Source organism: Scardinius erythrophthalmus (genome assembly GCF_964197995.2).
Source record: "Scardinius erythrophthalmus genome assembly, chromosome: 17".
NCBI lineage: Eukaryota > Metazoa > Chordata > Actinopteri > Cypriniformes > Leuciscidae > Scardinius > Scardinius erythrophthalmus.
The window spans coordinates 37,323,956-37,349,439 of NC_138237.1; the positions used below are offsets into that span (position 1 = coordinate 37,323,956).

Here is a 25,484-nt window from a genome sequence, read left to right on the forward strand (position 1 = left end):
TAGGTAACCTGACCTAACCGTATTATAGCATTTATTAATCTAGATCAATCAGTAATTATTATTTAAATATACTAATACATGTTTAGCATGTTAACATTACTTTATATGCAATGCATTAAACTAATATGAACCCAAACACAAACCAAACAGTAATCAAACCAAGATGAATAAATGCTATAAATGTTGATAATTCTCTGTTAATGCATGACAGCTAAAAATTATTCATTTCATTATTCTATTATTATTCTATATTAATCAATTATTATAGATATTAACCTATTTTAATTGTATCATTTCAGGTTTCTTTCTTTCTTTTTTTTTTCAAAATCAAAATTTAATCTACTGTAAGTTCCCTGACTGTTTTGTATTTATTTATTTATTTTAACATTTTGATACTTTTTGTTTGCACATTCAGTACTGCAGAGTTTCAAGCAGTGTTTTTTAATAAAATTGTTTCAATTCACTTAAATTTTGAGGCTGGTTATTTGTCACCTGTGGTATCGATTTAGTATCGATACCGAGGTATTAGGTTCTGGTACCGTACCGAAACCAAAATTATGGTATCGAGCCATCCCTAACAAGAAGTGACGTCGTCACCCGACATCGCTCAGAGCAGCTTTAAATCTGCATGCAGGGGAATTTCTACTTATGAGTAATAAGGAATCACAGGCCCTACTAATAACATCTCGAATTAGTTAAAAGATATGCTGCAAAGGTTGCATTTTAACAAAGGAATTTCAACTGATTACTAATATAAAGAAGTGAACTTTCCCCATCATTTTATCCGAGAGCCTTTCAAATAGCTATTTTGGACATCTATTCATACAGTAAAAGCAGACTGCTGTGAAGTAACAGTGTGATGCACACTGAAGGTGTGTGGGTGTGTTTTACTGTCTGCATGGCTTCATGTGTGTGAGCATGTGAGGAGAGGAGGAGGATGCGGCTGCCATGGTAACGAGGGCTGTGTATGGAGAAGAGCAGCCAGTCGCAGGCAGCCACAGAAAGATCTATCTTTTTTTTTTTCCTCATTCCACTTCCACTTTTCCGATATAGAAAACGATCTCCAGACCAGGCGTTTGATCGCGCTTCTGTTCCTCCTGCCTGACGACACTCTCATCAGACGCAGGAAACACACACACTTCAAGGATGGCAACCATCACCTGCACACGCTTTACTGAGGAATACCAGCTGTTTGAGGAACTGGGAAAGTAAGTTGGAATTGCTTCATTTCTTTAAACCAACGTGACATGTTTAAGCTGGCCCAAGATGTTATTTTCAGTCAATAAAAGAATGCAATGATTTTTTTTTTCTTTTACAAATCAGCTAATGTTAAGATTTTTAATTGTTAAACATCTTGTCCCTTAAAGAATAAGGACAACATATCTGGAAAATGTCCTTGATAGATTCTAAAATGATGGAAAATCCACTTTCCAGTTTAAATTTAAACCAATTACAAGGCAAATTTTGGTTTGAATGTTTTAGAATATTATGAAATCAGTGCAGTCAGAATGTGTGGAAATGATCCATGGGTATGTACTAACTTGAGAACGCACACAACGCAACTTACATTACATAACATAACAAGGCAGACATTGGCCGAGTGAGATCCACTGAGGAAATTACCTAAAAGTTCAGACGCAAGATCTGATGAGCAATTCTAGCATTATGCATTAACAGTACAGTGAAACGATCTTATGCTCACAGAGAGCGCATGCTGAAGAACAAAAATCCCTATCTAGTGTCTTTTTTTATTTAATTGTAGTCAGAGCCTAATTAAGTTGCAGTCGGCAACCTAACTGGGTTTTGCAAAATTCAGTGACTGCTCAATGCAAAAGAAGAAACATAATATACTGACTGCACACAACTCATTACCAACATCGAGATTAACGTTCATCTTTAAAGATGGCAGAAGAGAAAGTCAGAAAATGCCATATATATGCTCTCAAATCAAGAAAATAAGTATACAGTGCACTCGCTCTGGAAAAAATGCTGTAGTACAGAGTGGGTGGATGGAAAGAGGGAAGCAAGCAGATATATGTATACACACACACACACCCACACACAGTATATTGCTAAGTAAGACATGTTCCTGGGTCAACATATTTTGTTGATCCTGGAACAACATACCTGTCCAAAAATGTAGTCCTTACCCCTAAATCTAACCCTACCCATAAGTTATTCCTAAAATCAGAAGGAAATGATTGATAGACTGGTGTAGAAGCACATAACCCTTGTTCTAAAACTAAACTTGACATAAACTATAAATGTGTCCCTCAAATCTGACTGGTTGATTGGAACGTTGCTCAGGGATTAAATAATTATTATTTTTTTTAATTATCCAGGAACACATTGTACTTGGTGAAATCAGATTCACCTTTTATATATCTATATATCTATCCATCTATATCTATAAAACACAATACAATGAAATGAAATTGGTGAGTAATTGGACCGTTACACACTATAAAATGTAGATATTCCTATATCAATGCATGTAGTGCCAGTAACAATGCTCTGAAATGTTGAGGCAGAAGTACAAAAAAAATCTGCTTGATTCCCTCTTTCCATCCACCCACTCTGTACTACAGCATTTTTTCCTGAGCGAATGCACTGTATATTTGTTTTCTTGATTTGAGAGCATATAACACCTCTACAGAGATGGGTCTTCAACTCCATCTGGCCTTGTGCCCACTGCTCTACTCCCACATACACCCTCATACTGAACACACACACACACACATCTTTTTCTGTGGGCAGTCAAACCGCTTACATAATTGCCTTTGTGGGTGGCAATTCAATTCAGACATTGAAATATTGCATAATTCAATATATTACTGCTTGCCTATCAGGTAAACCTGCCTTTCTTTCTTGAAGTTTACATTCACAGAAACATGCAGACATTGCTTCCATGTTCTCTGATTTTTAGGGGAGCCTTTTCTGTGGTGCGAAGATGTGTGAAAGTTCTCTCAGGGCAAGAGTACGCTGCTAAGATCATCAACACAAAGAAGCTGTCGACTCGGGGTAGGTGCACAAATTAGTTCAAATGCATTAATACCCGCAGGTCTGTAAGCAATCAACAGAACATCAACTGTGGACTCGATTTACAGTTGATTTATTGCCAGTGTATAGATGATCTGTAGTCAGTCTAAAGACCCCATTTACAAAACTGGTGATTTTTTTTTTTTTTTTTTGATTGACTCATTCTGTGTTATCTGGAACAGGAATTACTTAAAGCGATAGTTCACCCAAAATTTTTAATTCTGTCATTAATTACTCACGCTCATGTCGTTCCAAACCTGTAAGGCTTTCTTTTATCTTCAGAACACAAATGAAGATATTTTTAATGAAATCTGATAGATTTCTGTCCCTCCATTGACAGCTACAAAACTACCACTTTGATGCTTCAAAAAGTTCATAAAGAGATTATGAATTGAGTGGTTTGGTCCAAATTTTCTGAAGAGACACAATCGCTTTATATGATGAACATATTTAATTTAGGCTTTTATTCACATAAACATTTATCAACTCACACAACAGTTACGGTAAACGGAAGCTTAAGCATGTTTGCTTGAAATGTGAGAACTATTGAGGTTCATTCTCGTGTTACGCAACACGTTTGAGCTTTGGCAAGAACCAATGAGGTTCATTCTCGTGTTACCCAGCACGTTTGAGCTTTGGCAAGAACCAATGAGGTTCATTCTCGTGCTATGCAACACGTTTGAGCTTTGGCAAGAACCAATGAGGTTCATTCTCGTGTTACGCAACACGTTTGAGCTTCTCAAGAACCAATGAGGTTCATTCTCGTGTTACGCAGCACGTTTGAGCTTCAGCAAGAACCAATGAGGTTCATTCTCGTGTTACGCAGCACGTTGGAGCTTTGGCAAGAACCAATGAGGTTCATTCTCGTCCTATGCAACACGTTTGAGCTTTGGCAAGAACCAATGAGGTTCATTCTCGTGTTACGCATCACGTTTGAGCTTTGGCAAGAACCAATGAGGTTCATTCTCGTGTTACGCAACACGTTTGAGCTTTGGCAAGAACCAATGAGGTTCATTCTCGTGTTACGCAACACGTTTGAGCTTTGGCAAGAACCAATGAGGTTCATTCTCGTGTTACGCAACACGTTTGAGCTTTGGCAAGAACCAATGAGGTTCATTCTCGTGTTACGCAGCACGCTTGAGTTTCTACAAGAACCAATGAGGTTCATTCTCGTGTTACACAGCACGTTTGAGCTTTGGCAAGAACCAATGAGGTTCATTCTCGTGTTACGCAACACGTTTGAGCTTTGGCAAGAACCAATGAGGTTCATTCTCGTGTTACGCAGCACGCTTGAGTTTCTACAAGAACCAATGAGGTTCATTCTCGTGTTACGCAACACGTTTGAGCTTTGGCAAGAACCAATGAGGTTCATTCTTGTGTTACGCATCACGTTTGAGCTTCAGCAAGAACCAATGAGGTTCATTCTCGTGTTACGCATCACGTTTGAGCTTTGGCAAGAACCAATGAGGTTCATTCTCGTGTTACGCAGCACGTTTGAGCTTTGGCAAGAACCAATGAGGTTCATTCTCGTGTTACGCAACACGTTTGAGCTTTGGCAAGAACCAATGAGGTTCATTCTCGTGTTACGCAACACGTTTGAGCTTTGGCAAGAACCAATGAGGTTCATTCTCGTGTTACGCAACACGTTTGAGCTTTGGCAAGAACCAATGAGGTTCATTCTCGTGTTACGCAACACGTTTGAGCTTCTCAAGAACCAATGAGGTTCATTCTCGTGTTATGCAGCACGCTTGAGTTTCTACAAGAACCAATGAGGTTCATTCTCGTGTTACGCATCACGTTTGAGCTTCGGCAAGAACCAGTGAGGTTCATTCTCGTGTTACGCAACACGTTTGAGCTTTGGCAAGAACCAATGAGGTTCATTCTCGTGTTATGCAGCACGCTTGAGTTTCTACAAGAACCAATGAGGTTCATTCTCGTGTTACGCATCACGTTTGAGCTTCTCAAGAACCAATGAGGTTCATTCTCGTGTTACGCAGCACGTTTGAGCTTCGGCAAGAACCAGTGAGGTTCATTCTCGTGTTACGCAACACGTTTGAGCTTTGGCAAGAACCAATGAGGTTCATTCTCGTGTTACGCAGCACGTTTGAGCTTCGGCAAGAACCAATGAGGTTCATTCTCGTGTTACGCAACACGTTTGAGCTTTGGCAAGAACCAATGAGGTTCATTCTCGTGTTACGCAGCACGTTTGAGCTTCAGCAAGAACCAATGTAATTTTTCAACAATTTAATCAAGGTGGATGTTTAACTGTTCCTTTCTTATTGTGACCAGAGGTTTCGTGATAGACAACTAGATGTCTAAATTATTAGAGTAAGACTGAAGATCTTGGAGTAGCCTAGGTACTGTATATGCATTTGTCATTTAAAAAAAAAAATTCTGTACAAATGGTGATTGTTGTATGATTGTCATAGCTGTAAAAGAAAGGCTTTTTTTCTCCCTGGAAGCTGATATTGTAAAAGCTGAAAGTCAAGTAGAGCAGTAGGAGGCAGTGATATACCCTGAAGGCAGCCGCACACCTCCTACACCATGTTGCCAAGCACACATCATATTATATGCTTCAAATAGTAGCTACTGTACTTGCATTGTTGTTTTAATGGGTTTTTAAACAATAGAGTGTGCATGAGATCCATTATTGCTTCTAACAGCTTCTTCATCAGCCTTCAATAGCCATCCATTTCAAGCACATCATATGTGTTTTTTTTTATTACTTTATAATAGTAATACATATTCTGTGAAGGTATATTCTATTTTGGACCTGTTTCTGTGCATGTAAAAACAGAGTACATTTGGTGAGAAAATTATGTGAAAATCTCCTGAAGAGGGGAAGAAAAATCATTCTGTTTTTTTTCCTCTTCAGAACATGGCAGTGGTAGCAACAAATACTGGCATCCTTGCACTCAAAAAAATAATTGCATAATATCTTCCAGAATTAAAACATAATTTGGTATCCGAATATGTATGCATGCAGTTGAACAAAACAGAATTACCTAATTCCACAGAGAAATCCTAAAATGACCTCGAAAATATTAATGATGCCTTTTAGAGCAAAGATATTCTTATTTACTTTGGAATTTAACTTTCTTTTGGTGAGTTGAAAGAATCATGAATTCAGCCAGTTTGAATAGAGAAAATGTTTATCTCATTGTTTGTACTGCAATGGGCATGAACAACAGAAAGAAAACCAGAGAATTATCTGATGTCGTACGCAAGATTAAGATGGACAATCTCAAGGCTCCAAGAGCATCTCCTGAGACCTTGCTTTTCCTGTTTCCACGTACTTAATGTTAGCAAGAAGGCACTGTAGCTGACCGCACTGGACGAGGCCACAAGAGGAAACTTGATAGAAGATTGCAGTGAAGAATCAGTGGTGGAGAAAGCACTTTAGTCCGCTGTTTTTTGCACCGGCACACAGCTTGCGCCATCACTCAAAGAAAGAGAGTTATGTGGTAATGGAAACCCAGGAGAACCACACTGACTGGCATAAGAAAGCCAGACTGAAATTTGCCAGAACACACCTGAATGCACCAAAATATCTACCCACGTCTCGCAATCTTGCAAAACATTCCCTAAAAGTTCTCTAAAGGTGACGAAAATCCCAAACCTTTACAGAACAATAGGGATGTTCCTACCTCTTGTGGTTATGAAAGTGCTGCAGTTCAAGGTTCCTTATATGATTTTATTGGGATGCTCCATTTTGGTTATTTTATGGTCACATAAGAACGTTACAAAGAGGACATTTGGGATGTTAACAGAACGTTCCCACGTGGTCCTCTGTTGGTCATATAATAACATTCCCGATATGTCTTCATTGGGATGTTCCATACACTAGTATGTATCGCGATGTATATCGGCTACAATACTCCAAGTAAAAAGTGTTAGTCTGGAGCCCTGAGCTTAGATAAACACGAAAATGACTGAAACCAGCTGCCTATTAGTGGGTACTGAATAATACCCAGTACTCGGTACTACTGTTACTACTGAAATGCTGGGATCGTCACATGTAAAAAAAAAAAAAAAAAATCAGTACCGACTTGGTACCAAAGTACTGTACCTTTACTTGTGACAACCCTAGTCGAGACCTAGAGGGAAGGTCCTATAGTAATGGTCCCCTAAACATTCCCAGAACGTCTTGAATGTTCGTCTTGGAACATTCTGGGAACGCAACCATGCGACGTCCTTGATACCGGGCACATTCTGAGAACTTTCTGGGAACATTACATTTCCAAATAAAATGTGGTCCCATAAATGTTCCGTAAACATCGTGAATGTTCCCTGAAGGTCCGCCAAATAACGTCCCCTAATCCTTTAAAGGGATAGTTCACCCAAAAATGAAAATTCTGTCTGTAATTACTCACCCTCATGTTGTTCCAACCCCGTAAGACATTCGTTCATCTTCGGAACACAAATTAAGATATTTTTGATTAAATCTGAGAGTTGTCTAACTCCTCCATAGGCTTCTAAGGGACTGAAACTTGCTGGCCCAGAAAATGTATTAAAGACATCGTTAATATAGTCCAAGTGACTCCAGAGGCTCAATCTTAAGTTTATAAAGCGACGAGAATACTTTTTGTGCGCAAAAACAAACAAAAATAACGACTTTATTCCACTTTTCATTTACTACTCTCTGGGCCTTGGGTCTTTTTACGTAGTGTTTAAGCGTAGCGCGTCTGTGTTGTACGTCACCACTTATCACACATGACCAGCGTCGGCCAATAGTGAGCCTACGTGGTGACGTGCAACCAAGCGTGCCGCACAAGCCCTGAAAAGTGAAGCCAAAACGTCTTGATCGCCGCCCGGTGATTGGTCCTAGTATAGGTCATAAGCCCCGCCTCCCCATGTTATTCAACGGGACGCGAGACCAACTAAACAATTAAATTACACTTCAAATATCTTTTTTCCAAAGGTGGTTTCTTTCATTTGCTGTCGTTTTTATCACGCTGATGTAAGTTCTAGTATCTGTTTCCAAAATAAGTTGGTTTTTAGTTAGTTACGTGATGCGGTGGTGTAACGTCATGATTGACAGCTGTGATTGACAGGTTCTCCGAGCGAAGTAGTCACTGAAGCACCAACGGACATTTTTTTCGGGATCTTCGGAGGACTGAGGAGATTGTATTTACTTTATTTTAACAAACCTCTTGTCGTACTGCAATGAATTTTTAAAAAAAGTGTGCAGAATGCACTTTCCCTGCGAGAGTGAGGGTGGAGCTCTGGTGGAGCGTTGATTTCGCGGCTTTACTTCCCGCTCACTACTGCGCAGGTCTGGTCCCGAAATCGCTACTGCGCAGACTCAAGTTACAATATGTCAGCGCCATATCGGGACTCTGGCGGCTTCAGTTCTCACCAATGGAAGAGAGCGAAGGGGCGTCGTCCATATTTTTTTACAGTCTATGCGTGCAACACAGACGCGCTACGCTTAAACACTACGTAAAAAGACATTACATTACTAGGCGACTTCCTTGACACCAGCGGGGATGTTTTGAGAACGTAAAATTTCTAGCGGGTATGGAATAATGTCCTGACAGATTTTAAATTAGAGCTTTTGAGTTAACCATGCCATCACAGAAAACAAAATAAAGCTTTCAAAGAAAAGAGAAGGTTCCCTAGCCTAGAAATCTAGACGCACCCTAGCGGCAGCAGAATGTATTTTGCAGCCAGGGCAGTCTAGCAACTCTCCATTGACTTTCGAGCTGCAAAAACCTAAATTGGGTCAGGCCAATCACGTCGTCTATAGAGTAGGCGGGGCGGGCTTAACATAATAACGACAGAGTTGCGACGGTTACCTGCCACTTGAAAACAAAGAATGACGGCTGCTGCTGGAGAACATCTTTTGAATCGGCTTTGTCCGTGACTCTGGAGGACTTGGAGTTAAGTTTTTCTTTGAGAAAAGAGCAAAGAACGGCACTTAAGTCATTCTTAAAAAAAGGAAGATGTGTTCGTAGTTTTGCCGGCCAGATATGGCAAAAGTTGAATCTATCAACTAGCTCCGCTGTTGGGAAAACGCTCTGGTTGGTTGAAGCGCTGTCCTATTGCATGCAGAGGTAATTTGAAAGACAGCCGTTTATCCCGCCCCTCGGATTGAGCCGTATCTATGGTGAGTTGCCAGACCCAACATCTTGATGTAGGTCTGGCTTGCCAGGCTAAAGGTTCCCTACAGTCAAACATGGAGGTGGTTCACCAGTGTTTTGGGGATGCTCTGCTGCCTCTGGCACTGGCACTGAGTGTTTTTGTGTGCATGGCATCATGAAATCCAGTGAAAAGGGTATTTTGGGGCACAATGTTGGACAGAGTATCAGAAAGCTTGGTCTCCCTTGAAAGTCAAAGGTTTTTATGTAGGGCAAAATGCACCCAGGAATCACTCAAGACAAAATTCTGCGCTGTTTGACAATGAGTCTAGATCTAAATCACATTGAAAGCTTGTGAAAACGCCAATTTAATTTGGGGGAACTGCTGGAGCAGTTTGCACAAGAGGAGTGGGGCAAAATTACAGTACAGCGGTGCAGAGAGCTTGATGATCATTTTGGAAAGTACTTAATTGCAGTTATTTTGACCAAAGGCTGTTCTACCAAATATTAAAGGGGTCTCATTATGCTTTTTCACTATTTCAACATTAGTTGGTGTGTAATGTTGCAACGGGTGTAATGCATAAAACGATCTGCAAGGTTTCCAAGTTTAAATCCACTCCAAAGGGAGATATTTTATTTAACAGAATCCACTTTCCAAGAACTACAACGGCTCTTTTGGACTACAACACAGTCCGGGCTTTGTGAAGTCATAATGTTACTCATTTAAATAATCCCCGCCCAATGACTACGCAAAAAAAGGGGACAAGTCCTGGTTGAGCTGCTATTGAGAAGACAGTGTTGTCGTTGTCAAAGAGACACGTTTTTTTTCCACCCTGTTTCTAAAACTCATTTCGACCTTCCTAAGGCTAATAAACTTATTAGTGTTGATATAGTGTTTACTGGAGCTTCTGTAAGCTCTCGCTTTTGTACGACTGTTCACCGCACCTTAGGAAAATTAACCATGGTTTTGTGATCGATTACTGTTTGTATACCATAGTTTTCCGACAAGTTATCATGATTAAATGGTGTATAACGTATCTCAAATGTATAAAAAAAAAAAAATTATAAAATTTGTTTTTAAATCCGTGCTTGCTTGAAATCCGTTCTAGACAATCCTCTTGTTTGTTAACATTCTTAACTTTGAATCAGGCTTTAATTGGTTTGAATTTGACACCATCCTTAATATTTACACCTTACCACATTTCCTTAATACCCGCTAAACGCTATTAATCACAACACACTGGGCCAGCCAACCAATCACAGCACATTACAGAAGGAGGGGCTTCATCGAAACAGGAACTATACAGCATGTTTGAGACAGACTAGGAAGAGGGGAGCTGTAATAATGTAAAATATATAAAAAATAATGTGTTTTTTTAACAATCAAATATAAAAGCATATTCTAGTACACCCTAAAAACAAAATCAAGACTTCGTAAAAGGGCATAATAGAGTCCCTTTAAGTCTAGGGGGACCAAAAATTTGGTCAGTTCTGTCTATTTCCTTATTTAAATCCATTAATTAAGTTCTGAATAAAAAACAAATATCCTGTATTATTGACAGTCAAATAAAGAATTGTGGAGACCAAATACTTTGTTAAATTTAAACTTAATTTTAGAAATAATTGTGTGTTAAACAGGAAAAAAATTGCATGAGTGTCAATGAGTGTCAAATTTAGTGACATTACAGAGGCTTAAATCATAATCATTTCACATATAGATCTGACCAAGCTGTGTCAATAATAAGGCACACTTAAAATTGCCAACATTATGTTTTCGGTTGACTGAAAGTGGATATCATGGGCTCCAGGGCTGTGTTTCTCAAAAGCAGGGGTCACCAAACTTTTTTCTCTGGGGGCCACATTATCGTTCCTGACTGTGATGGGGGGCCGGGGCCGGGTCAGCTATATAACATAGAATTGTATGACCCAGACTAAAATGACCACCAGCAGGCCTCATTGTGTAGTAGAGATTACTAGCCTGGCACAGCCATCCCCACTACTATATCCACACTACTATATCAACACTTGATTCCTGGCACATATTTGTTTATCTTTACTAGTGGTTTGCAAAAGTTGTAATCGAGTCTTCACACTTTGTTTTATTTAAAGTTATTCTTCACAAATAATCGTTGGTCCACTGTTCTTTGAAAACTCTGCACTCTCTTTTAGGGGTGGAACGGTACACAGAAGTCACGGTTCGGTTCATACCTCGGTTCAGACATCACGGTTGGGTACAATGAAGGGAAAAGCAAAACAAAAATGCAGAAGGCTTGTGCATGTCTCAGGCTGGACCACCAAAAGAAAAATAAATGTCTTAAGCCTTGTATTTTTTTTAAATAAGTTTTATTAATAAAGTAAAGGCATAGAACCAGTTTATTTGTAGTGCACTGACAATAGTTTTATATAATTAGTTCATTAATTCAATTAATAAAAATACCTTGATATGTTTGGTAATTGTACCTGAATTAATTGAAAATTAATCTGCTACATTTCAGATTAATATATTTGTTTTCCTTAAAAATGTAATTAACAGTATCTTAAACACTTTGCAGTTTGAATGATGTCCTGCATAAACTAAATGACGGAGTATGTTTTTATTTTTCCACTGTTCGATCACGGCCGCGCCACACACACACACACACACACACACACAAATATAAGTAAACACTTTACGACTTTTCGATCGCGGCCACACCTCTCTCTCAACATATTCCAGCATTGCAATCTTTACACCGCAGCCTGCTTCAGAGCTTCAGAACTAAGGCGGAGCTACAGATTAGGTGTCCCTAAGAATCCGCGTATCTAACAGTAGTTCCACATTACATTAATTAAATTGCACGCAAGTTTTATTTATTTTTATACCGTGTATTCTCCGTGTAAATATATGGACCAAACTGTGACGCCCGTACCATGACGTACCGTCCATGACGACTTTTGGGGATTGCCTCATAGGGCCGGTTCAAGTAGTGGGGGCAGAGGGGCTGGGGGGCCAGTCAAAGGGGGGTGGCGGGCCTGAGTTGGCCCGCGGGCCTTAGTTTGGTGACCCCTGCTCAAAAGCATCACAATCTAAGTTGATTGTAGAGTCCATTGGTTCTAATCTACTTTAGAGAAACGAAGCCCTGTGCAGTTTCCGCAGTGGTTATTGAAGGTAAACTAATTTTCTAAGATGACTAGATCAGTAGTTAAGACGTAACTTTAACCTTACCTCTCTCACGCACCCTATTAAACCAGTTACAGCGCACATAACTCGTTCATACGCCCTAGTAGTTGATTTATGACTTATGACGCATGATTCAATATTTATAAACCATCCCTGTCAGTCATGGGGTTTGGACAGATCTGTTCTCTCAGTCAATCAACTTTAAAATGAATTGAATTGAACATTTTGTTTTTGATTTTTGCAAAAGGTTTTTTGCAACCAGGGCAGGTTTCTGTGCATAAGCTCTGATGAAATCCTGCAGGTAACTCTGAATATTAAACAAAATGCTTTATATCTTTATATTCTATAATTTATCTTGCTTTCATCTCTATTCTATCCTGTTTTCAGAACAATCTTGGCACTTTGCATTATAGCCCGTCTCATGTTACTGCATCCTTAAGACGAATCACTTTGCTGTTAAGATGAATTACTTCACTTCCCTCATTTGTATGGAACCTTTGATAGAAAGGTAAATAAATGTACTGTAAATGTAACGAGAAGTATTCATGTGTCAGAGGAAAGGTGTAATCTACCTGACAGGTGTTCACAGGATCACACTTCAGGCGACAAATCAAACCCTTATGCAAAAACATCTTATGTAAGGAATAATTGACTCCAGACAATTGAATTATTGAAAAATATTTCATACTCTGCTGCCACCTCAACATTTTTTTCAATAATTTAAAGGTATGGATTGCTTATTCTGCTTATAGGTACGACGGTTACCACACCTTTCAAAACAAGTGTTTAGCGGTCTTTAAAAAATCCACATTAAATTCAAAATAGTTAACATGTTTGGCAGAGCTAATGACTGTCATTTTGAAAGATGTCTAGCTGGATGAGAACAAAATTTGTACCAAGTTTGGGGACTGTAAGTTAAACAGGCTAGACCATTTTAGTCACAAGATGGCGCTACCGAACCAAACTTCCCCATTTCCCGCCACACTCATTTCTTAACGACGAATTAGATTTAAAGCAAATCAATAATCTTTTTATCCAAGACATCAAAAGTCCTTTTGCAGTTTAACATCAGCCATGTCTAATATTTTTTCGGACCAATTTTGACGTGATTCGGATAAATATTAAGTCTGTCGTAAATTAAATCCAAACTGGCCAACCTCCTGTTGGATAGAGTAGTGAATGTCAGTGTAAAAGTGGAGTTAAAATACCCACAGTGCCATCATGGGCCTTTTTTTATCTTAACCACATGAAACAAAGGAAGAACAACGATTTCAGTCATTTTAATATATTTTTAAATAGCACTTCTGAGGTACGATCACCCATGTGTTTCTAATGTTAAACAAATCAGTGTTTCTCATTCTGTAATATCCATGTCATGTTCAAGAGCCATAGTGTTACAATCTCACTCATTTTGGACTTTGTTTCTGTTTGCACTTTTCCCCTGTTGAGTTTGTTGTCATGGTTGTTAATTTGATTTCGTCATTCAGTTCAGGTGTGTCATTAATTATCCTCGTTTGCATGCATACTTAAGTTCCTCTGTTTCTGTTTATTGCTGTCGGGTCTCGTTTATATTAGATGTGTTGTGTGCTGTTCTCTTTATGTGGATTATTGCTTGTGGATTTATTAAATACTGCCTTTTGCATTCATTATAGTGTTTGCGTGCACTCTACTAGGGACGGGCTAATTAAGCCTCATGAAGCTCTGAGGCTTTCCCCTGATTGTTCTGGGAAAAGATTCGAAGCGTCATGACTGTCGAAAACCTTACTCTTACTGGAAAGGTCACTCAGGGCAAGAGAGAGAGAAACAATCAGAAATACACACACACAAAAATTATATGTCAGCTACTAATAAAACAGGCAGTTATCCCCTACCTACCATTAATGCCAATAAATATTCTAATCTTCAAACATCGATATAGATCTTAATCTTCAAACAGAAACCTACAGAGGGTACGTATGCAATTAAATCTGGAAGAGCAGCCAAGATATTAGTGACTCCCCCGCAGCCTCAGATGTGCAGTGCCTACTTGTATGATGCTGTGATACTGTTCAAGCTCAACTATAAGAAAAATGCATTGCTATCCCTAATTGGGGAAAAACTGAACTGCATTTATAAATATTTACAGTTCGTTTTTGAGTCACCCCCCAGTTCTTGCATAGGTTGACCAATCGGAAGCCAAGGAATTGCAGTCCATCGACTGAAAGAACCCCCCCACCTGCTGAAGATTTCATCCTTAAAGATGAGACAAATTCACAGTGTTTCTGTTTCGCAATGGGAAATGCACGATACACTTTGTGAAACAGTCGGCCATAACTAAAGAAAGTACTACCATTGTTGCTTTTCGAAAAGTGGCCCATCAGGTCGACCCCAAGCATATATCCTGGCTCTTTCTCTTCTGTCGAAGAAATCCTTGGGGTTTTATAGTTGGGGGTTTATACTACTTCCATTTAGAACACGTTTCCAAACATTGTTACGAACAGGGCTTGACAAACTTGTTGAGAAACTCGTTCGTCTTAGCCATTTACCAACTTCGGGCAGACAACACTGAAATGTTCACATTTCTCAATTAATTCCTCTGTCTCCCTAGCAGAGACAAAACTAGGAAATTCTAGGTTAATGGGGGTCTAATATTGGAAGCGACTGGCATATTTGAAGGTGTCATTCTCTGAAGAGGTTGCTACAAATGGAAAATGGATCACTGGGGTGCTGGTTTTCCTGAGATGAGCCACTTCCTATTTCCATTGCTCACCCCTTCTTTGTAGATGATGTTTCACAACTCCTTGCTCTAATTTGGCCAGTGATTCATGCATAAATGTTCAGAGTATACAGTATATCTTCAAATTGCTGAATTGCATTGGGTCGCCTTACAGCGAGAAGGTCCGCAGTTTGAATCCCAAGTGAGCCAGGTGTGTGTGTTATTCCTGTGATGGACTGGCCATCCGTCCAGGTTGTTTCCCTGCCTATACGGCCTGAAATACTGAGATAGGCTCCAGCATCCTCACAACCCTACATAGGCAAAGCAGTTTGGAGAATGAATGGATGGATGGACTTAAAGTCCCGCCTGTAGTCAATAATTTTATCCCTTAAAACTCATCTTTGAAAAAAAATCTTCATGCCTTAAAATATCTTGAATGTAACTCGACACCCTTGCCTCATTTAGTATACACGGTTCTATGAATATGCAATTGAGCCCCGCCTCCACTCACTCACTCAGCTCAGAGATCCACTGGTTGACGATCACACGTTGATCTGATTGGTGTTTGTGACGTCAGAAACACCAGCGATTTCAAAGCGTGTGTTTGAGACTGTCTTTGGTTCACTGCAGTTTTAAGGAGGAAATACTCAGCAATGCTGTCGACTTATGAATTTACACATGGTTTGTCTTAAAGCATATTAAAAACACCACACAGACACATAAACAACATTAAAAGCAGGATTTTCACCACTGGAGGACACCGTATCGTAATGGTCTGATGAGACTACACGATATGTGTCAAGCTTTAAAGATTTTTGTAGCTGTAGGTGATTCTGTAATTTACATGCATGTGTTTATAACATTCTGTCTGATCAAGTATAGAGGATCAGTAAAATTGTAAATGTTGCATTTAACTGATCATACAATGTTGTGATGGTATAGATAGATTGCTGCTTTATATTCAGATCTACTTAGCTAGGTCAATATTTAGCAAATATCCCACATCATTGTTATTGACATATAGTAAAAAAATAAGAAGAAAAATGTGGGGGTGTAAAAAGCAACAGTTTCACAAATCTTTTAGAAAAAAAAACAATTTTAAAAAACATTTCCATTCCATCATCATAAATATAACAAACACAAGATATGTAGTAGAAGCCTAAGTGAACTAAACCAGAGAAAGACTTAGGGCCAGACTTTTTGGTGCTGTTAAAAAAACTAATATCAGGATGGATTTACTAAAGACACACAGTGAAAAATTAGTGCAGCTGACCTTGCATAGGCTATACATTTGTTGAAGTTTCCCTTTCAGACACAAAATTTATGTGAGGAGAGTATTTAAATGAAACGCACAAGGTGATTTATTTAGGTTTGCGCTTGTCAATTTACTGTTATTTGCACCGTTATTTAATGCCCAAAAAAGCATGTCTTAAACCAGACGCTAATTTGCGCTGCTCTCTGTAGATTGTGTTGGTCATTATGGAAATGATCCGACTGCATTTGTGTTGTTGAATTGGCGCGTCTTCAGTAGATCACACGCAGAACTTTCCAATCCCATCTGCACTGTTATGGGATTATAGCGCTTTCACGCAATAAAAACCGTTTCATGCATTTTGGCCGTTCGTTTACACGTCAATAGCGTTTTGGGTGCCTGAAAACGCAAACTTTAGAAAACGGGTTTCAAAAGTGTATAAGTTTTTGAAAACGGTCTCCTTGTATACAGCAAAAACAGGAATCTCTGACGTCATGCACATGCGTATCACATGTTCAGTCTATAGTGTTTCATTGCTGCCATCTACTGGCCTGGCAGCAGAATACAGCATTTTTTGCGGATCCGTGTGAATGGGGATCGTTTTGACAATGGTGTCGTCTGTACGTGGAAAACTCAAATGGAAAACTTCTCCATTTTAAGCATATTGTTGTCATGTAAACGTACCCTTAGTCTGCCCTGAATACTTCCCCTTCTCTGTATAGTCAAAGTAACCAGCTGTCCACATTCCACACTATTAGTAGTGTAACTGAGAACTGGGGAAACCAAGAGGGAAAAATGAGCTTCCCAGCCAGAAAACCCTGACACTGATTGCGTTGTGCCGAGTCGTTGACAGTAAATGACACCCAATTCTATTTGTGACATACTAAACGCTTGCTCTACTTTCAACAACATAACAAATGGATGAGGAAAGACTTATCATAAAATGACCTTATTGGAATGAACATTCACTTCGACACATCCAACATTTTCCTTGCCCCAGTCACTTTTTACTTGCTTGCATGATCTTATCATCAGTGGGTTCATGGGAATGCATCTCAGGCCACAGGCAGGGAATACCTCAGACAGATGGCCAGTTCGTCACAGCTCTCTCTCACACACACACACACACACACACACACACACACACACACACACACACACACATTAGCACAGTTTAGTTTCTCCCCTTCACCAATGCTGCATGTCTTTGAGGAAACTCCTGGCTCAGTCGGGACTTGGGTTTTCCTGCTGTGAGGAAACATTGCTGTCCAGAGAGCCACCATGATTTATTCCTTCTTCAAGAAGAGTTTTACCAATTTGCTTTTTCCAAATTTAACCGAGCATGTTTTCAAGAAAAGTCTAAACACAAGTCTTGGTGGCTTTAATGTATTCTCAAGTACAGATTACTTTGGAAGACTCTCAAGCATTTTTTTTTTGTTTTGTTTTTTTGTGTGTGTAAAGTAATGTGTATAAAATGCTTATTTTAAAAGGAATACTTTATTATATTATATATATTTAGTAATGTTTACTATAAGTATTTGGTAACACTTTACAAAAAGGTTCAATTTGTGAACAAAACCTTTATAGATAATTTATTAATCTTAGTCATTGCACGTCATTATACAAATCAAAAGTTGTATCTGTTAATATTATTTAATGGACCTGTGCTCAAAGCATATAGACCCAACCAATATTCACACAGTGCTAGTGTTCGTATTTCATTAAACATCTGCCTTTATGATGTTAATGTGTGAAGAAATACACTTAAAGACAATTGTTTTCAACACAGATGTACTTTTCTAACAAATCCAATCTCAGATAACTGCATTAGTTAAAGTCCCCCTGTGGTCAAAATCCAGTTTTTAATGTTGTTTATATGTGTAGTTTTTAATATGCTTTAAGACAAACCATGTGTAAATTCATAAGTCGACAGCATTGCTGAGTATTTCCTCCTTAAAACTGCAGTGAACCAAAGACAGTCTCAAAAACACACTTTGAAATCGCTGGTGTTTCTGACGTCACAAACTACCTTGTAACCAATCAGATCAACGTGTGATCGTCAACCAGTGGATCTCTGAGCTGAGTGAGTGAGTGGAGGCGGGGCTCATTTGCATATTCATAGAACCGCGCATACTAAATCAGGCAAGGGTGTCGAGTTACATTCAAGATATGTATGACGATTTGTTTTTCAAGGGAAAAACGTTTAATTATGTAATTTTGGTGATCAAAGATGAGTTTTAAGGGATCAAATGATTTACTACAGGGGGACTTTAAGCTGATTGGCTCATTGGCATGTAAACCCAACTTGGTTAGCTATATTAGTAAGAGTTTAACTCAGTAACTTGTTAACTTGGTTGTCCATAACAGACCTTAAGTTAGCAAACGTTTGCCAAAACCCTGCTATTATCCAGGAGAAAATCATGTTTTGTGTTTTTTAATCTTTGGATGATGCTAAGACACTAATTCATGCATTTATTTTTTTCCTGTCTTATTGTAATATACTGGTAGCTAATACAAAATGCAGCAGCCAGAGTACCAATGAAACTAAAAAGGACAGAGTATATTACACCGGTTTTAAAGAAGTTGCATTGGTTCCAGTTCACTATAGGTTATTTTATTAACTTATGAAACACTGCATAATCTGGCACCTTTATATGTTACAGACTGTCTGTCAAGATTCCAAATTCTAGTTTAAGATCCTCTGGTCCTTTGGCACATAGGCTTGTACAGTAAATCTTAAACAGTCTGGTGGTGTTTCTTTCACCCACTATTGTCTACCAAATGAAGCGAGAGAGGCAACTAGCATTCATATTTTAAAAGGCAGGTTAAGACAAATCTTTTTTAAGTTGCTTATGGGTATATTGATATTGTGTAAAATTGTGTGAACGTGTGTTTATTTTACCTTGTGAACCTTTTATGGTTGCTTTGGAGTATTTTTATATTTATATTGTGTGTAATTGTATTGACAAAATTTGTTTTTACCTTGTGAAGCACTTTGAGCTACCTTTTATGTATGACAAGTGCTAAACAATAATAGTTTATTATTATTATTATTATTATCAATAACTTGATAGTAAGAAACCTGTATTAACCTGCACCATGACTTCAGAAAGTTAACTACTGAATGTCTTAATAACTGAGTATTGTTGATCTCCTTCCTTAAGTAAAATTCCCTAAAGCTTCGGAGGAAAAACTTCCATTGGACAAGCCTATCTGTATTTTGCTGCTCTCTTAAAAATAATTGGTACTAATCGAAAACCATGTGTCGGAAGCGATTGACGAACACACAGCCTCAAAAGGACGGCTAAATGTAATCCACCGGAGAGTTCTGCATTTGTGCATCATCCAAATGAGTAGGATGACACTGCAGTGATTTCAGCACTTCTCTGAGGAAATAACCTTATTGTGCCCACCCAAATCAAAGTTTCTTTTCAAAGTAGAGATATCTGAATATTCTTCCAAAAAGTTAGTATTATGAAATAAAAAAATGACTCTCCGATCTAAGCACTGATATAATGTTTCGCCTAAACTGACAAATGTGAAAAGTAACTGAAGATTCCACATTTTCCACACAGCTCCAGATAAAAAGTAAAGTATGCATTTTCTTTGAAACATATAATTTTTCTTATGATTTCGGTCCTGTTGTATTTTAAATTAAAAGAACAAGTGCAGGCTTAAAGGGTGATGTGATGATTGAGAGGTCAGTCTGGGTCAGGGTTAATATCTGATCTTATGTTGGCCCAAACTATGCAAAGTGTTTGAAAATGGGAGAAGGTTGTGCTTAATTTCTCAATTTCCAGCTAAACTCCAGTTAAAGGTAAATGCACATTGCACATATCATCCCCAGGGCCAAAACTCTGCAGATTTGAGGAAATTAAGTGAAATACTAAACAGAGATAAGTCCTTGCAATCTACGAAAAAGTAATATAAAATCTGACTGACTTTAAAGGATTAGTTCACTTAAGAATTAAAATTTCCTGATCATTTACTCTCCCCCACGCCACCCAAGATGTTCATGTCTTTCTTTCTTTAGTCGAAAAGAAATGAAGGTTTTTGAGGAAAACATTCCAGGATTTTTCTCCATATAATGGACTTCAGTGTAGTCCAACGGGTTGAAGGTCCAATGTGAGTTTCAGTGCATCTTCAAAGTCTCGACACGATCCCAGCCGAGGAATAAGATTCTTAACTAGACAAACCAGCGGACATAAAAAAAATTAAAAATAAAAACATTTATATACTTTTTAACCACAGATGCACGTGTTGCACTAGCTCTGCGATGCGCCGCACATTACGTAATCACGTTGAAAGGTCACGCGTGTTCCTTTTCACGTTGAAAAGTTACACGTAATAAAACTAAACAGAACATGACTGTGACACTGTGAGGTTTGATGGATGTTCAAAAGAATAATTAAACATACTAGAGCAGCAGTGATGGCAGTTGTGAAGAAAAAGTTTTGTAGAACTCGACACAGAAACCGTATGGCCCTGGGGTCTTATCATTCTGCATATAGTTTAATTGATTCCTCTATTTTCTGGGATTGTAGAGCAAAACTTCCAACATAGAGTACTCATTTTAAGGGAATTCTAATGTGTATAAATCTAAGTATTATTTTTGAAAGGTATAGGTAATTTCATGGGGATCTACTGCTATATTTTGAGTTGTTTTCCTAACATTAGGCACTGTATATGCTGAGATGCCACTTTTGATAAACAAAGGTGTTCAATGAGAATTCACTCCCACACACCCATATTTAAAATATTTGTATAGTCCAGGAGTGTCCAATCCTTATTCTGGAGGGCCACTGTCCAGAAGAGTTCAGCTCTAACCCCAATCAAACACACCTGAACCAGGTAATCAAGGTCTTACTAGGATTACTAGAAAGGCAGGTGTGTTGAGGCAAGTTAGAGCTTAACTCTTCTGGACAGTGGCCCTCTAGGACCGATTTTGGACACCCCTGAACTATACAAATATTTTAAATATGGGTGAGTGGGGGTGAATTCTCACTGACCACCTTTGTTAGTCTTGACCTATAAACAGCTCTGTGTCTTATGTATTGTTTGAAGTCTGTCACATCCTTCCCAGACAGCAACAGCGGCTCAGATCTGGGCCACATCTGGTACATGTGGATTCAATGCATACCAGATGTGGGCCGGATCAGGGCCGACACTATATTACTGCTGTCTGGGTTGTTGTCACTTACATATACCCGTCCCTAAAACATATGTCATTATTGTGATTTAAGAGTGCTTAAAGTTGCTGCTATTGTAGAAACCTGTGCTGCATGAAAGGATTGAGATGTTAAGATCTTCTTATGTAAGTGTTGCATAGCAAACATTTTCATATACTGTGGAATGATGGGTTTTAAAGCATGGAAGTGGCTTTAAATCCACTTCCTTCTGAGGGGAATAAAATTGATTTTTTTATCTTGGCGTGATAGTGATGAAGGATGAACCTGTTCCTTGTTTTGTGTTTGGACTTTTATGTTGAAGTTCTTTTGACATTGTTCCCTGCTAGCTTTGTATATGGACTTTTAGTTCGTAATGTTGTTCTGTTCCTGTTTCCTGTTACCCTTTGTGATTCCCTGATTGTTCGCACCTGTCTCTTGTTAGCCTGATTATTCCTTGCGTTTAAGGCAAGGTCGAAATGGGAATTTCCTAAATACTTGAAATGTCCCACTTCTGACCTCTGTGAGTTCCAGTCAATCACACTTCACATATGTTGACCACATGATTTTGCCATATCACAATAAGAACACGTTGTGTAACATTATATCAAAGCTGATGAAAAGCAAAAATTAAGGTATCAGTATATAAACTTAAAGTCTTAGTGTGTTCTGTGATTGGTTGGCTGGCCCAGTGTGTTGTGATTGGCAGTGCTTAGTGGGTGTTCAGGAAATGTCACGGCACTTACCATAACCGCAAGTTTTATCTGTCCGAGATCCGCCCACAAAGTTACTTGCGTTTCGCGTTTGATACTTGCGTTTCAGATCGTTAAAATAGGGTCCTATGATTGTTAAAGATGCCGTCATCTTGGAAGTGGCATGAGATGACAGGACTCGCTAAGGAAGGGATTGATTGATCTGCCCTGAGTTCACAGGTCAAACGGCGTCCCACATGTTGTTTTCAAGTAGGAGGTGGAAAAAATCTGAATTCCAAGTTGTCTGGAGGGTAATATACGCCCTTGTGTTTCCTCTGTTCAGGGTTAAGTGTTGTCCATGGATGCGTTGGTGGGTGTGCTCAGTTCTGGTTCTTTTTTATTTATTTTTTCATTTTTTGTTATTATTAAATGAAAAATGAATACTACATTTGGGTCCTGCTCTACCTTGAGTTCACCCCAACCTTACAGACTGTGCCATATACTTAAATGCTTAAGACCAAAACAGACCACTTTAATGAGGTTTATAAGAAGCGTGACTTGCTTCTTTAATATAAATGATAACTTTCACAAAAATTAAGAAACTTTACTTTCATGGGGTGTACCATCTTTTCCACTGCACAGTAAAAAAAAAACGATGTACTCTTTTATATTTTCCATTTTGAATGTTGAAAACTAGGAAGTACTCATGCTTTTATTTTAATATATGTGAAATATCTCTTTATATATATATTTTAGATCACCAGAAGCTGGACAGGGAGGCTAGGATCTGCAGACTGCTGAAGCACTCCAATATTGGTAAGTTATCAAGCCATCTAAATGAGATTGTAACATAAACTTGTTTTTATATGAAGCCAATTGAAGGCATGATGAGTTTGAGGATCTGAGACCATTTTCTATTATCATTTGTAATGCTGAGGTAAATGGAGAGTAATAATAACTAGCTACATTTCGTAGGACATTAGCCCAATAGGGAAATATGTAGAATTAATTATGATCAATAAAAGCATTTGGATCGAGTAACTGATTTGGGGGATTCCTGACAGAATCAGCCTCAGACATCTGACTATCAGAGTGAGAATGTCTATAGACTATAGGATATAACTCTCTTGGCCATAGACAATAACATGCTCTAACACTTTTAACTTTCACATACTTTAGCTGTGATCGGCATGATTAGGGACTCTAAACTCTTAAATTATTCTAAATCACACACGCAAACACAATTTGTTAGAGTGTTCAAGCTGAAGCAGAGTGGAAAATCAAAAGCATGAAGCTTTTCACCTTTGTGAAAAGGTGATACTTAATGTATCAATTAATAAGACGTATTGTCTGTTTGAAAGAGAGTCCTGATGCAAGTCCTGTGTTGATGAGAGAGAACCAGATGAAAAAGGTCTTTGGTGAATGGAAAGGCAAAGCCGCAGCCTGGCACAAACAAACATAAGGGGACCTTCGAAGACTTCTAGCTCAGCATTCATGTCAGAATTTTAAAATTCTTCCTTTTCCCACTGTATTCATAGCCAGTGATCTTTTAAAGTGTGTGTATGTCACACCCTCAGGAGCTGAGTGAGCCCGTCAGGAGTTGTACTTTCAGATCGAAAGTTTACCATCCTTTGTCTTTTATCAGGGTGCTTTGCATATGAAATTGGATTGGGTGTTAAGAGAAAAACTTCTTATAATAGTAACCGAGTTAGCAAAATATAATGTCAATTAACATACAGGAAATTAAAATTGCAGCTCATAGATGCTAAACATGTTATTGTCAGGATGTTATGTTTTGTTGTTTGTGTTTGTGTTTGTGTCTGTCTTGCCAATTGACCTAGTCCCCTTAGTAGGCCTATGTGTCAGTTTGATTCAGTTCACCTGTTGTTGATTAATTAATTAATTAGTTCCCTCAGTTGGTTGTGTGTATAATGATGCTGCATGCACGCCATGTCGTAATTATAGTAGTTTCAAGATGACAACACGTGACGTTATATTTGGAGCTGTTCACGTCCTCGGACTGGGAATTAAGCGTTTGCCTAAATGACACATGGTACAAGTAGGAGCTCTCAAACAATTCCCATCTTACAAGTTGTAATTATGAGCTCTACGAGGACGTGAAAGCTTTTTACAAGTTGAAATCATGTAATTGCGGTAATTGGCGTGGACGCACCTATACTCCCTGATGTGTTCAGTTCTTTGTCCGGTCTCGTTGATGTAAAGTGGTTGGTTTCTTGTCTCCTGAGTTTCTATGATCTGTGATCTGAAGAATTTTTGGATTAAAGACTTTTTGTTTGTGTGAAATACTCCTGTGTTGTGCGCTTTGCTTTGTACATTTCCTAAAGAATATGTGTGTATTGCTTCAAAACTCACTGCCACATGTTGACTCATATAGTTCCCTTTTCATGTGTATGTAACAATTGTGTATGAGTCTTAGTAAAAAGACCACCCCATGTCTCGTTCTGTTGCCGAAATATGGCTAGGTCATGTTATAATGCGGTTGCTAGGGTGCTCTGAATGGTTGCTAAGGCATGGCAAGGCAGTTGCTATGGTAATACTGACTACTTGCTGAACTGAGCGAATAGAGTGAACTCTAGTCTGCATGACACTGAGAATGGTTTAGAGGAATATCTTCGGATGTACAGTATGTACGACTCTGAAAAAAATGCTTTCCTTCACACTTTTTCTTTTTGGCTTATATCTGCTAATCAATTAAATTATTTATTTATTTATTTTTTGCTAGCTTTTTGTCAGTAGCCTTTTGAGGTGCATTCTAAAATATTATATATTTGGCAAATGGCTTATGACAAGTTAGAGTAAGTAAGAGAGGCAGAGAGATTTGAAATGGATGTGCACATGGGCGTGGAAGGGTTCAGAAGCTAGATCATTTTTTTTGTTATAGCTCTATGGCTGCAGAGTTGACTTTAATTAGTTTTACAGCGCAATCTAATGGCCGATTCTCACCAGATTTGGTACACAGTCTAATAAATACGGTCTCTAAGGATCTGACAAATTTCATAATCATTAGTCATTCACAAACTGTAGATGCAGGAATTTGATTGGCTACCGGCGGCCATTTTTGTTGCTTTGTGCGATTAAGGTTTTTAAAGCTTTTATAGGACTTACCCCAAAAAAGATACACATCAAATTCTATTTTCCTTGATCAAACAGTTTGAAAAAGCATAAATGGCTTTGTAAATGCAAATGACCCTAGCCTAGATATTTAAAAAGTTATTGAAGTCAAGGCAACATTAAACGCTGAAAAAGCATGAATTGCATTGTAAATAAAAATGCAAATTAATTTTGCTTGAACCCCTAATAAAAAGATTACAATATCCAAAATACACTTGAACAATGTTATATATTTTGTTGACTTGTGCATTTATATAATCCCAAATGTT

At 38.5% G+C, this 25,484-nt stretch overlaps 1 protein-coding gene across 1 annotated transcript in view; it reads left to right on the forward strand.

The window, feature by feature from the left end:
* Positions 1 to 1,037: 1,037 nt before the first annotated feature.
* camk2a (calcium/calmodulin-dependent protein kinase II alpha) overlaps positions 1,038 to 25,484 on the forward strand; it is a 53,651-nt gene continuing 29,204 nt past the window's right edge. The window contains exons 1-3 of the mRNA XM_081389946.1: positions 1,038 to 1,208; positions 2,927 to 3,021; positions 22,840 to 22,899. Coding sequence (XP_081246072.1) covers positions 1,147 to 1,208; positions 2,927 to 3,021; positions 22,840 to 22,899 — 217 coding nt within the window. The 5' untranslated portion in view covers positions 1,038 to 1,146. The remainder of the gene's footprint in view (positions 1,209 to 2,926; positions 3,022 to 22,839; positions 22,900 to 25,484) is intronic.